Source organism: Zea mays, chromosome 9, assembly GCF_902167145.1.
Source record: "Zea mays cultivar B73 chromosome 9, Zm-B73-REFERENCE-NAM-5.0, whole genome shotgun sequence".
Taxonomy (NCBI): domain Eukaryota; kingdom Viridiplantae; phylum Streptophyta; class Magnoliopsida; order Poales; family Poaceae; genus Zea; species Zea mays.
The window spans coordinates 133,915,511-133,929,864 of NC_050104.1; the positions used below are offsets into that span (position 1 = coordinate 133,915,511).

General features: G+C 42.6%; 1 protein-coding gene across 1 annotated transcript; it reads left to right on the plus strand.

Moving 5' to 3' along the window:
- The first annotated feature begins 3,684 nt into the window (after nucleotides 1–3,684).
- LOC100381640 (uncharacterized) lies at nucleotides 3,685–8,309 on the plus strand. The gene is made up of 6 exons (NM_001174455.1): nucleotides 3,685–3,886; nucleotides 3,967–4,023; nucleotides 4,246–4,399; nucleotides 7,296–7,393; nucleotides 7,477–7,542; nucleotides 8,171–8,309. The coding sequence occupies exons 1-6, from the start codon at nucleotides 3,773–3,775 to the stop codon at nucleotides 8,207–8,209; spliced, it is 528 nt and encodes a 175-aa protein (NP_001167926.1). The 5' UTR covers nucleotides 3,685–3,772; the 3' UTR covers nucleotides 8,210–8,309.
- The last annotated feature ends 6,045 nt before the right edge of the window (nucleotides 8,310–14,354 follow it).

A 14,354-nucleotide genomic window follows, 5' to 3' on the forward strand; every position in this document is an offset into this window, starting at 1 on the left:
GAGGACCATGCATGCGATCGAGGAAGAGGATAAGGCTGGGAGTGGGAGATGAGTCGGCGAGTCCGGTGCCGTAGAACGGTAGAAGTGGAACGACGAGTCTAGTAGTAAAAAGAGATGACAATGTCTACCCTGACCCGATATTTAGTGAGTATTTATGTCATTAGGATATGTATATGATTTAACTACATATCTTTTATTAGAAAAATAACGAGTATTAGAATATTATGCCATTACTCGTACGCGTTAATCTATGGGTATAAAATGTTCAATATAAATTTGGAGAAAAAAATATAAACTTGAGCACTTGGACTAGCCCAAAACAAATAAAACTCTAGCTATATAATCTCTTTCTACTATAAAAGTCCACATACTCTCGTACTCCTGTTCATCCTGATCGCAATCTCGTCCAATCAAATGTGTAAGTATAGTTTCCGAGCAGTTTTTATATTTTTTGCGCAACTATGTAATTAGACATTATTTATACATATATGAGCAATCTTAGCTATGCAGTTTGGTTTTTGCAGTGTCGTGTATCTATAATGTTAGAAATCAAATGGTCTGATGCTTAATTATGACACATGGTTTATTTAAATTTGATGTTTAGTAGATGATATTTTTTACAATTCATTGTATTTGTTGAATGATGCTTACCATATATGATATATGTCTAAATTTTATAGGTACGGATAACCCGACGGGTGACTCATTTCCATATGGGTATGTATATGGTGGTAAATTCAATACCCACCAGTGAATATAGGTACCCGACGAGGTTATTTTTTATCGTGTGTATGGGTATAGAACAGAGGCAGATAGGGTTCATTGTGGTTATTTGATCTCGACAAAATTTGTAAATATTTTTAAGATACTGTTAAAGCATTGATAACGTTAAAAGTATTGTATCATATATTAAAGTTGACTTATTAACCCAACAACATTGTCATCTCTAGTAGATGGCTGCATGTGTCAGTGTCAACCCGCTGTAGTAGTATGTTTCCATGCTCGTCCTTCGTTGCTACGTGTACGACGACAGCTCGGAAGAGAGCCCCGGATAGTGTTCAGGATTTCAGGTACTCATGTGGCGCCACCCGGTTGGTTCGGCAGGATGGTGCTTTACCCATGATGTAGCTTACTACTCCTCTACACACGCGATATAAATCTAGCTCAAGTTTAATTACATTTATAATAAATAATGTCGGTATTTATATATTGAAATAAATTTATTATTTAAAATATACTTTGTAACTAATTTAATTTTGCTTATTTTATATGATCACAAGTATTTATATTTTTTTACATAGTTCAATCTTGGACCGTTGATTTCTCGAAAAAACAAGATTTTTTTATGGATGGACTAAGACTGTCTCAACAATAAAATGTAAAAGATCCGGTGCTCTAAATATAGCGGTTTATACCGTGTGCTAGATGGACTTAAGTGAGTTTGATGTAGCTCGCGTCGGTTTCAGCTGTAGCACTGTTTTTTATGTAGTGACACTGTTACTGTTAGACTGATTTAGTGACAAGTGATCCCGAATTTGCTATTAAATTCCAAATATCTTATTACCAAGCCAGCCCTATAGGGATAGGCTCAAAGAGATAAAATTTCAGCTTCAACTGTTTTATTTTTCATAGTTTATTTGTTGTCTGAAACAGCTTGACTCAATTAAGGGTGGGTCCAATTGGTAGTCATGATAAGTCTATAATTATCCTGAAATTTAACCTTAAAATACTACCCTAAGAGCAACTCCAATAGTTCTTAAAAAATAGCTTGCTAAAATCATATTTAGCAAGGTGCTAAATAGCTATTGAAAGTAAAAAATAACTTAGTCTCCAATAGTTGCTCATATTTAGGAAGTAGTTCGATTTTGAATCTAGCTTTAGTGGCCCTGCCCCTATGAGATCTGCCTGACAATAAGGTTGAGACCACAGGATGTGATGACAGAAGAGAAAAGGCCGGTCGACATGAACTATGGAGGAGTGGTGGTCCGGTGGCGCAACCTATGAGGAAGTTGGGTTCGACGGTGAAGGAGAAACTTATGTGCACACATGTTTGACCTAGCTACCTCATTATGCTAGAAAGTGAAAAAAGAGCGTGATATACCTGGCTACCTCACTGTGTGGGAAATAGAAAAATAATCACGCTAGTGTGAAGAAATTGATGTCAACTGCATTTAGGGAGTTTCTAACGAGTTGCTAAATATGGAGAGTAAATAGAGTTAAATAGCAACTAAGTAAATTTAGCAAGTCTATTTAGATAACTATTGTAGAAACATTTTTATGTTCACTTCTTAGATTTAAGATTTAGAGAGTTGTTTAGAGAACTATTGGAGTTGCTCTAAGAGCAACTCCAAGAGTTTAGATATAATCTTAGCTAAATTTAGAGTTTTATGAGGACTCTAAAAAATAGATAATTTCTTAAACGATGAGATAAACCAACAGACTCTTTAAATATTGTTTATAAATATTCAAAACACCTCTCAATTGACGTGAATAAGATACACGTGTTTATATTAAAATATAAATCTACAGTTCACATGTCTCTCTTTTTACTGCTGGCATGAGAAATTTTTTTGTCCATGAATCGTGATATCGATCAACTTTTAGAAAGTGCTAGCATATGAGCTAGAAATTGGAATGCTAGTAAAACAAACAAACAGGAGGAGCAAGCATTTACACTTTTGCTGATACGCTTGCATTGTCGACATTGGCCAAGAAAATTAATCGATGTGCTCTTCCCCTGTATTGCGGTTAATCCCCTCCCAGCCTGGGTATGTCATATCTACCAACACACGCGAGGACGGCGAGGCTTGGGAGCGGCGAGAGGACGACGAGAACGGCAGGCGATGGAATGGTGCTACAGGCGTCAAGGGCTCAAGAGGGGTGACGGTAGGAGGGAATGGCTAGGCGGACAGACTCGGCAAAAATACCTAACAATCTGGATGGGATGGTGAGCAGGATACAATAGCGAGCAAGAAAGAGAGTCCGTTGGATCGGATTTTAATCCTAATTTTTCTGTTTTTGCGTATACTAATCTATTTAGCTAGGTTTTTGGAGTTGCTCTAACACTTACTCTTTAGACTAACTCCAGCTGATCTCGAGCGCGGACGCGAAAAAGCACCAGGCCGATGGGGAGGAGCGCGTCGCGGAAACAGACACGAGTTCCTCGCGTAAAGAGGAGAAGAAGAGAGAGGATACGTTGGTTTGACCGTTTGAGGGGAGAGGAAGGGGATGCCTTTTTTTCCAACCGCATCATCCGGTTTCTGATGGACGCCCTATAGTGACGCTCGCCACGAAAAAAACCCATCCGTGACGCTTTTCGCGTCCCGCTGAACTCAGCTATACCAATTTTTTAACTACCCATCGTCTCAAGCTAGTCGAGAGTACGGTGAAAGTTTTTTTTTAAAATAAAATATTTTAACAATTTCATCCGGCTAGATCGGTCCATGAACACGCGGATACCATATGCCTGGATATGTGATTATCCCGAATGAACAAAATTGCAGCCTAAATCGAATCGAAGCGAACCACGGAACCAGGCCAAATTCTTGTTCGGTTGCGCTTGCGCGGATCCCTCCAATCCTCATCAATGCACCCTTGGGCTCATAATTGAACACATTACAATATTGAGGACCTATCCATAAAACTCACGGCCCTACTGGTTCGAGGCTGACTAGCACTCGTCACCGTTCCGAGACCAGCGCCAGACGCAGACGGCCCCGAACGCCGGCGGCGGAGCATCAGGTCGTCGACCTCCGAGCATCGACCCGCCGCGATGGAGAAGGGAAAGGGCCTCGCTCGCCGCTGGGCGGTGGAGCTCCCCGACGCCTCCTCCTCCTCCCCCGCCGTCCCCGACCCGCCCGGCTTCACCAGATCCGCGCCCGACGCGGTAACCCCTACTCCTCCCCGTTCGTCCCTTCGCTGTTTTGCTCTGTGTCCCGCAATTCACGTGCCTGCTCTGGATCGCAGGACGACGCCGCTGGAGCGCGCCAGCGCAAGGACTCCGAGGCTGCATGGAAGGCGCAGGTTCGTTCGTTCGGTAGCCTATTCGTGCTTGGTCTAGTAGATCCAGGCCGCCGTCAGCGCGACCTACAGGCTATGATAGGATAACCATGTCGTACAGTTTTGCAAGAGCTAGATTAGATCTTGATGACTTTGCCGTCCTCAGTGATTATCTAGGGTTAGCATCTACGTAGTTCTAGGCTTTGAAATTGCTGTCTAACTGTGTGTGCTCCCTGATGTGAACAGAAAGCTTGGGAAGTTGCGCAGGCTCCGTTCAAGAACCTGATGATGATGGGATTTATGATGTGGATGGCAGGGAGCACTGTCCACCTCTTCAGCATCGGAATTACCTTCTCTGCTCTGTGGCAACCCCTCAACGCTCTCCGATCTGTTGGGAAAGGTACTGCTTAGCAACTGGTATATATACTAACATTTAAACCCATAACTACTAATTTAGCTTAGCCGAGGTACAAAGGCTAGGAAGTTTACTTCCAATGAGCACTCAATGTTCCATGGACTGCCATGTAACTTCTGATCTAACTAGGTGAGTACCCGTGCGTTGCAACGGGAACATATAATAACATAATAACTTATATATAAAATGTGTCTTATATTGTTATAAAAAAATATTTCATAATCCATTTGTAATCCTAGCCATACATAAATTTTGTTATTTTAATTTAGCTGTTTTAATACTGCATTGCAACCATCAGTATCATGCAGACTTCGATATATTTGTATGGTCTCATCATTGAAGAGCACATGTCACACCTGTCGGTAGAAGTTCCCTCATAAATTGTCAGTCATCAAGTAAGCACCACCATACACGCTTGCTTAAACAAAAAAATGCAAGTGTATGTGTTTGCGAAGAGAATTAAAGGCAAGCCGACACAAAAGCTACCCCGACGATGGCGAGTGGTCATTGTTGTCGATCCTCCTCTGCGTCACTTCTGGTGCCAAGATGACGCCATAGTCCTTGATATAGTAGTCATCGAACGCGCACGACATGGCGAGTACCGATGACTCTTGGTTAGGTTGTCAAACAAAGTGCACCCCGGGCTCATCAGCGAGGTAGTACACCTAGCCGTTGCACCATCGGATGTGCTACTCCTCTACATACATCTTGTTCGAGGACACTCACAGAACGTCAGCAACGACCGTCGTCCCAGCGCACAAGAATTCATGGTCGGTCAGTAGTGACTTACGTGGCAGGTTGAGCTTCAGGTGGATTATGAGCTAGACAGTGTGACGGCGCCGTTGTCGGATGCGGTGCCCAAAACAACCCGAGAGTTGCCGGCGTTGGCAACGACCATGAGGTCTCCCTGTTTGAAGATGGACAGCGCAGTGTAGCCGCTCCGGACCGCGTCCAAGCGACGGCTGCGCCGGAGCTTGCCGAACACAGCGATGCATGCGACCACGTAGTATTGCTTCCAGAGGTCGAACTGGCAGTCGCCAAGCTTCTTCTCGTCGTCGATGAGCGATGCCAACGCGAGCGCCTTCTGTCAGTGGTGTTTGTTCGGGGTTCCCAAGTAAGAAACATGGATTCATTTTTGGCGTTGGTTTATGAAAATGACTCACGAGTAAGATCCATGGAAAAATATTACGGAGAATAAATGTCACACATATAAAAAGAATTTAAGTTGAAAACATTATTCAAACAAAAGAAATTGCATGAAAGGCTCTTCTTTAAATACTACTCGCTCAATCCAAAAATATAATTCAGGAATCTCGTTGATAATTATCTACTACTACACATTGTGCAAAGGTAGCATGTGAGCTTTGGGAGAGATGTAGTAGATATTTTTACTGTAACAGGTATTGACATAAACACACATGTGGTGTAGTGGTTGCTACGATCACATTTGCTTGAGGGGTCGCAGGTTCGAATCCCATTGGGCCACATTTATGTTTTTTTTAATTTAATTTTAGCTAGGCGTGGGATACACGTGGGAATGAGAATGGATTTGCGGGGATGGGGGAATGAGAAAGACAGTGCGGGGAGGGGGTAATGGGAATGACAGAACACTGGCAGAACACAGAATGACAACCGGGAATGGGAATGGGCTTTGCAGAGAGAGGAGAATGAGAAAGTGCGGGAAGGTGGGAATGAGAATGACAGAACACGGAATGGGTAGCCTACCCCTTACCGTTTTAATAAGTAGTAGAGATTTTTAAGCCTTCATGTTAAATCATCTAGGAACACACAACACTCAACGTGTGATCATGTTGAGTCATTCTGGATGTCCAACTAACTTTTAGGCGTGCTTTTTAGTTTTGAGAAGTATGATGGTTTATGCGTCTAACCCTTGTACAGTTTGTAAATCATACACAATGTTAATCATTTCTTAAGGCAAAAATTGAGTTCCTATGAATTATTGTATTTACTGATTCTATAACATATATACTATTGCAAATGTACAATTCAGACAAGAATGTGTTTTCCAGAAACAAGGCATGTGTTTTCCAGAAACAAGGCATATGGGTACCTTTTAAGATGCTGCCCATAATTATCATCACTGTGAACTTGGTGAATGAATAGCATAAAGCACATGCATATCATGGGTTGGCTAAATTTTTCGTGATTGTCTTGCTTTTCTCTAGTAATACACTTTTGTAGGACATCATTGTTTCTCTTCAGTCTTCCGTTGGTGCACTTTCTTTAAAATATTTGGTATCCCTCCCATAAAAGAATGCAATGTTAGCACCACTTCATGGCTTATTGAAAGCTGAAAATTCTGCACGTACAGATTGACTTAGAAATCTTCATTGGAGTGCAATAAGGTTGTCTTATGCTCTAAAAATTATTGTGATATTGTAAATTTTATTTGCAACAGTACATCTAGTGTAACAATAGCCATGTATTTCACTCATACGCTGTTGGGTTGTGTTATGTTAGTCAGCACATGGAACACAGAACAACGGAGTTGGCTGAACGCAATGTGTGTTGAAATACAATTAATCACGCTTAAATTGTTTGCTTTTGGTCCATAATGTGGCGATATGTTTACAAAGTTATGGGTGTGCTTTATGAAGAGATGAACAGCTAAAATTGCAAATAAAAAACTAGAACAAGATGACCAATGTGATTTCATTGATATGGAAAGTGTTTTTCTTCTGTCAATCTTCACGCTTCTAAAGTTCTCTTGGAAACAAGAAGTATACTAGCTTGGGATGCTTCAGTTGATTTCTTAGGTCCAATCAAGCATATATTGTAGTCCTTCCAAACCAAGTGATAGCTTAGTTCTAAGCAATTCAGCATTGATTATTTTTCTTAGCAACAGTTGTTTTCTTTGCAGTTTTTGAACCATTTAAGGACCCAAGGGTGGATACTATTGCTCCTAAGTTGCTCTTTATTGCCCTCAATTTGGCTGCCATGGGATTGGGTATATGGAAGGTGAGCTCTTTCACATGTCTAGTTATACAGAGTTATCTTGTATTTCTCTAAGCATTTGAATTTCTGATATATTGTTTCCACAGCTTAATACATTGGGCCTTCTTCCAACAAATCCATCAGATTGGGTGTCTTCTCTGGCTCCTGCTCGGGTATGCTTTTGATAACCTGATACTATATGAACTAAATTCCCTGACTCTGTGTTCAGTTTTTGACATTGTTCAGTCATCTTTAGGTTTTTTTATGATAGTTTCAAAGTATTGTTCGCTTTAGTAATTGTTAGCTGTGTGCTGTAAGTAGAAGTGTGTAACTCTGTATTACTTATCTGTATATTGCCAGCTGTTATTTGGTGTGCTGTAAACTGGTATTAGTCGTTAATAGTTGCTTGCACTCGCTTTGCTATCAGATGAAATAGTCTCATCTTTGTCATGATGCACCTTTGGCACTATGTATGAACTGCCTGAAAATCATCTAATCGGCCAATCCCAGAGAACATTTGTTTGAAAACATTGCGAGGTTGTTCCTTTTCTGCACAATTACAATGGAACTACCTGTATAGTTATATTGCCAGTGAAACATTTTGTTAGAGTGCAAGTTTGCTTAATGAAATTAAATGTGACAATCTTTCGATGATGACTAAAGGCGAACTTTTATATGTGAACCCTATTTAATCCATGACCTCTGATTGAGATACATTTCAGGTTGACAACTGTACTATTCCGCTCACCCAGCTTATATTGGTTGCCTAAACTGGTTTCTTTTTTCTTGTTCTTATTTCAGGAGGTTGAATATGCCGGAGGAGGGCTCCCCTTAATTTAATGTCCATTTCCATTTGAACTTATTTTACTAGTTGTAATATTAATACCGAGTGACATTTTTACCATACACCCCTGAATACACGAAGTTCCGGGTTTTTTCCCCTGTCTGGATTTGTACTACTATTTTCTAGATGCGTTTGTTTGTATCGAATTTGCGACCCTGAAGTATAGTCGTGTCTGGATGGAAAAGGATTAAATTATCTTCTATTCAATTTTGACTAGGAATGAATTTAATTACCTTCAATCTCTTTCAATCCAAACGCAAGCACCCTGAAGTAAAGTCTCGCAGGATATCTACCGAGATCTTGTTCTGTTGTGTCTAGATAGAAGAGGATTAAATTATCTTCTATTTAATTTTGATTAGGAATGAATTTAATTCCCTATAATCTATTTCGATTCAGACGAATAGACAGCAGGCTGCCCATAGATAGTTTCTGTTGCTGTTTGGCAAGAGTAGCTTTCGACCAAATTTCAGCAGCCGTCAGCTGAATCCACATGATCTGTAGTACCCAAAGCCGGCAAGCAGGCTACAGCCACCATCTTCACTTCTCTATTTGTGCGGCTTTGATCCATTGGCTTTTATTTTTTCTACAGTATTTTGTCTTTATGAATTGTAGCTGCAGCAGTTTAAACAGTTGGTTTTAAATCGTAGCGAATAGGAGCTTGTCTCGTTGCCCTCCGCCTCTTTATTGCCCTCATGTACCTATGGGCGGTAATAGATCGCGAACCAAATACTTCACAATTTATTTGAGTCTTTAAATATTTTTCATTTAAAAATAAATCGAAATAGAGTCCGATGTTAATCTGTTCGATCCTTAAATTGTGTAGTGTACAATTTGGAGCACATTGTCATCTCTACATATACCCCGTGGCCTTGACTCCTTTCCCCGCCATTCCTATGGTGGCCCCCTCGCCTTCTAAGGCCAACTCCAACGTTTCCTCCACCCCACGTCCGATGATACATAGGGTGAAAAAGTCATCTAATAGTTTCCTCCACAACACACCCCATATAGTGAGACATATAGCTCTCTCCACACCACGTCCGGTGATGCATAGGGTGAAAAATTCATCTAATAGTCCCTGCCGAACGGATCCGTGAGGAAGGAACCCGGACCGACGCTGTGGGCCCACGACGGCACGACAAGACACAACACCACCAAACTATGTCCAGACCGTACATACAATACCAAAAGGTCTCTAGCAGACACGATGGAACACCCGTGTGCCCCCACGGACATACCCTCACTGATTCGCGGGCCATTCAATTCCAGTCGCGGAGACCTCATCACCGGAGTATCTACAGTGGCTCATACACCGTAAGGCCTAGTTTGGATACTTTAGGATTAGAGTGTTTTGGAGGGATTGGAGAGGGTGTAAATCCCCAATAGATCAAATACTCTCTCAATACATGTCAATCCACTCCAATCCCACTCATTACTAGAGTATCCAAACTAAGCCTAAAGGGGAGGGGTATAACGGAGGACGAAGCAGTACTGAACACAACCCTCAACCTCGTTGTAAGCCCACTTGAAAGTCGTCTAGATGGGGTGAATAGGCAAAACCTGAAAATTATAAATTTTGAACATAAACTTCACCCATTGTTAGGATTAGAAATGAGTAATAACGAAATCATAGTACGTAAGAGAGTTTTTCTTGCTATGAGTTGCTCAATCAATGCAGATAACTGTGGGAGCTAACTCAAAAAAGATCGAAAACAAGAGAACTTAGAGAGAGGGGAGAGGAAGAATCAAATCATGAGGTAATGAATAACACAAATGAATACAATGATTTGTTTCCCGAGGTTCGGTTACAAATAACATACTCCCCATTAAGGAGGCCACGTTGTCTTGGTCTCTTTCAACCATTTCCTCTCTCAAACGGTCACTTTGACAGTTTGAGTGCTTCTTAATCTTGAAGGTCACTTAGACCTGAGAGCACCTGTAGGGGGGTGAATAGGTGATCCTGCAAAAATCAACTCTGAACAAGACAAACTTGGTTTATGATGAGTGTTAGTGAAAACTAAAACCAAGTTGTTATGAGAAGAGATGGAGAGGAGAAGAGAACTCTTCACTTGATTGTTCCTTGGATATGTGTATTAAACTTAGGAACAACAATGCAAGTAAAATATGAGAACTCTTGGAAGACAACAATCGCAATAAAGAAAATGCACAAGAGACACGTCGATTTTATTACGTGGTTCGGCCAATGCCTACTCCACGTTGTGGTGACCTCCTTCGGTCAAGGGTTGCACTCAACCCCTCTCAAGTGATCCAAAGATCAAACTTGAGTATCACGTTATTCTTCCTTATATCAAATCCCTTTGCGAGGAATCTTCACAAGTTGGAGTCTATCACGCCTTACACAATGATCTCAATCAAGGCACAAAAGTAAGGAGTGAGTAGAAACACACACAAGAGTACAAGAGCAGCAACACCACACACACGAGCAAAGAAGAGAACGCAAGAATCAAAACGACATAGTTTCTCTCAAGAAAACGCTCAATTCTCTCTAAAATGAGTCAAATGCATGGTTGCGTTGAATCAGAGTTTCAGTGTGCTCTTAGTATACTTGGGTAACAGCTCCATGAGCCTAGGGGGTCCTTTTATAGCCCTAAGGGGCAAATCAGTCGTTTGATCTTCATTTGGAAGGCTCTGTTTGCCTTCTTTTCCGCGGGTGCACCGGACAATGAACAATACACGATTTCTTTCCATCCTAGCCACGCTGACCTTTGAGTTAGTCGTTGCATCCTTTGGCTGCCCGGCACACTGGACAGTCTGGTGCTGCCACGTGTCCACCGTTGATTACGCGCCGACCGTTGGCATTGGAGAGAGCCGTCGATCGCCTGGCTCACCAGACAGTCTGGTGCACACCGGACAGTCTAGTGAATTTTAGCTAGAGCGCCCGGCCAAATTCCTGAGACTGGCCAGTTTGGCCACAATGCAGTCTGGCACACCGGACACCATCGGCGCACACCGGACGGTACGGTGGTGCCCAGACTGGCCCAATCTTGGCCAAACATAGCCAAACTTCTTTTCTCCAGTTTTGCTTGACTTGAGAAGTTTCCTAGAACTTATATAGACATAGTTACCAACTAAAACAATTCACTAAGTGCTAGATTCATACCTTTGATTCTCCATTTCAACAGGATTTCCAATGTGCTCATACTCATAGTAGGCATGCTAGATCAAAGTGATGTGTTGGGCACTTTATCACCAAAACACTTAGAAATGGCCCAAGGGCATATTTTCCTTTCAATCTCCCCATTTTTGGTGGTTTATGCCAACACATCAAAAGCAACTCAAAATACACTAACATAGCCCAATGTGAGGCAAAATGTGCAAATCGACGTCAAACTGAAACCAATTGAATTATTACAGGATTTGGCATATTGGGATCAGTTTTGCCACCAATTGGTTTATTTTTTATAATTCAAATTCATTTTCTTACTTCTATGTCAAAAACACTTTGTTTTAGCAAATCAAAACATTTTTCAAGACTAGTATTGATCAAAAGCCAAAAACTCCCCCTTTTCCCATAATCAAAATTCTCCCCCATAAGAGAATAATGTTGCAACACGTACCAAACACAATAATTTTCGAAATTCACAAGTGGTAGTTGATCCAGTTGCTTTGGCCTTTAATTTCTCCCTTTTGGCATTAAGCACCAAAATGGAGAAATTAGTGGCCTATAAACCTCATTGCCTCACCAAAAATTACGAATTAAAAGTAAGATGGCAACTTGAACAAGATACTGTTTTGCAGTGGAAGCCTTGTTTCTTTCAAGTTCACCATTTCCCTTTCCATTCACCTTTGAGACTACATCAAAATCACTTAAGTAAACATGTTAGTCTCAATGGGACTAGTTGTAACACATCCTCCCCTAAACATGTGCATCATTTGCACAAAGACTTGTGAGGTTTGGGGATGATGTTTACAACTTGAACACCATAAATGTGTAATGAAACTTATAATGACATGATCAATATATAAAAACATATGTGCTCTAGATCAATCTAAGTTCCGCGAATCTAAGACATTTAGCTCACTACGCAGCTTATAAAATCTTTTTTCATCTAAAGGCTTGGTAATGATATCGACTAGCTAGTGATCGGTGCTAATATGACAAACATCGATATCTCCCTTTTGCTGGAGATCTCTCAGAAAGTGATGTCGGATGTCTTTGTGCTTAGTGTGGATGTGTTCAATGGGATTATCCGCAAGCAGATTGCACTCTTATTATCACATAGGAGTGGGACTTTGCTTAAATTGTAGCCAGCCCCGGAGGATTTGTCTCGTCCAAAGTAGTTGCGCGCAACACTGGACTGCGACAACATACTCGGCCTCGAGGTGGACAGAGCGACAGAAGTTTGTTTCTTTGAACTCCAAGGCACCAGGGTCCTTCCTAGAAACTGACAAGTCCCTGCTGTGCTCTTCCTATCAACTTTGCACCCGGCATAGTCGGAGTCTGAGTATCCAATCAAATCAAAGGTAGACCCCTTAGGATACCAGAGCACGATGTAATACGTATGAACTAAATATCTAAGAATACGCTTTACAGTCACAAGGTGGCATTCCTTGAGATCAGATTGAAATCTAGCACATATATAAACTGAAAGCATAATGTCTTGTCTACCTGCACAAAGATATAGCAAGGATCCTATCATAGATCGATATACTTTTTGATCTACGGACTTACCTCCCGCGTTAAGGTCCAAGTGTCCTTCAGTTTTTATTGACGTCTTAGCAGACTTTCATTCTTTATCCCAAATCTCTACAACTATTAAGCGTCATCTGTAGACTGCCCCCGCTCTCACCAGCCTCCCGCGGATCCCGCGCGCGCACAGCAGACAACCGCCGCCGAGGATACCGCCCCCGATAATCTCGCCCCCGCCCCACCTTCGTTTTCGCCGCCGCCGCGCCGCGCCGCACGCCCACGCCAACGCTCGCCCTCCACCCGCGCCCGCCGCAAAGCTCGCCGACAGCCACGCCCGCACGACCCGAACGCCATCCCGCCTCCATCCCCCGGCAAATCGTAACCGCCTGCCGCCCGACCTCCGTTTTTGTCGCGGCCGCGTCGCGCCGCACGCCTACGCTCGCCCTCCCCCCGCCCTAGCCGCAAAGGTCGCCGAAAATCCCGCCTCACACCTATACACCGCCCGCGATTCGCGCCATCCCGCCTCCCTACACGCGCCCGGCCGCCGCCGCGAACCACACATCTCCGCCAATCGCAAACGCGCGAAGCCCGGCCGTCGCCGCGAACCACACATCTCACGCCATGGATGGCGACGATAAACCCGCGCCTTTGTGCCGACGTCGAGCTCATCTCCATCCCACCAGTCCATGGCGTGACCCACCAGACCCCAAATCTAGGCGCGCCAGCTCCAAACCCTCAACAACCTTGCCGTTCCGATCTACCCGCGAACATGTCGCGCCTAGATGCTTAGCATTTTATACGACCTTTCCATCGCCGCCAGATCCCCAAACTCGACGCGCGGGTATCGGAGTGGCGAGCTCCGCGTAGCACAAGGACAAGAGCAACGCCGCGGGTAAGATTTGATACTTACGGTCTCCATTGATTTTAGAATTGTCTAATATGTGCTTGCTTCAATTCTGTTACGCGCTTGCTGTTATGTGCTTCCATTGAATTTAGCAACTACTTTCGAGACCGTGTTTGCTGTTATGTGCTTGCTTGTTATGGTGAGTTGGTGACGATTCAGTTCTGTCTAGGTGCACTGATATTGGCGTGTGATTAGTAACCAAAACTAAGAGTAATTGAATAAGATCCTAAGGCTGTGTTCTGTACCAGTTTGTTTAGAATGAGACAGAGCAACTACTTTCGAGAATTTTTTTGCATTGCTTTTGCCATATGACACAAAAATTTCAGCACAACTGAACCCTTCAGAAGCTTTTGCTATAGCTACAAAAATGTCACAGCACAACTGAACCCTTTTCCTCAAAATTGACCTGGATCAAGAATGTCCACTCAAGCAAAAGTCTGTAAGACGATGAGCATGGAAAGCATATGGTCGCTTATTTTAATCATCACCATTGGCTAGCACTAACAAAATAAACATTCAGTTCATCAGAGAGTTGAACCACACAATCATTCGGTCCTCCATGTCCACCCTGGTGGGTGCTGATCCCTGC

Coding starts and splice junctions, on each gene's coding strand:
- LOC100381640 (NM_001174455.1), top strand. CDS start 3,773: ATGGAGAAGGGAAAGGGCCTCGCTCGCCGCTGGGCGGTGGAGCTCCCC. Junction 4,400..7,295: donor TCTCCGATCTGTTGGGAAAG/GTACTGCTTAGC, acceptor TTTTCTTTGCAG/TTTTTGAACCATTTAAGGAC. Junction 7,543..8,170: donor CTTCTCTGGCTCCTGCTCGG/GTATGCTTTTGA, acceptor TTCTTATTTCAG/GAGGTTGAATATGCCGGAGG.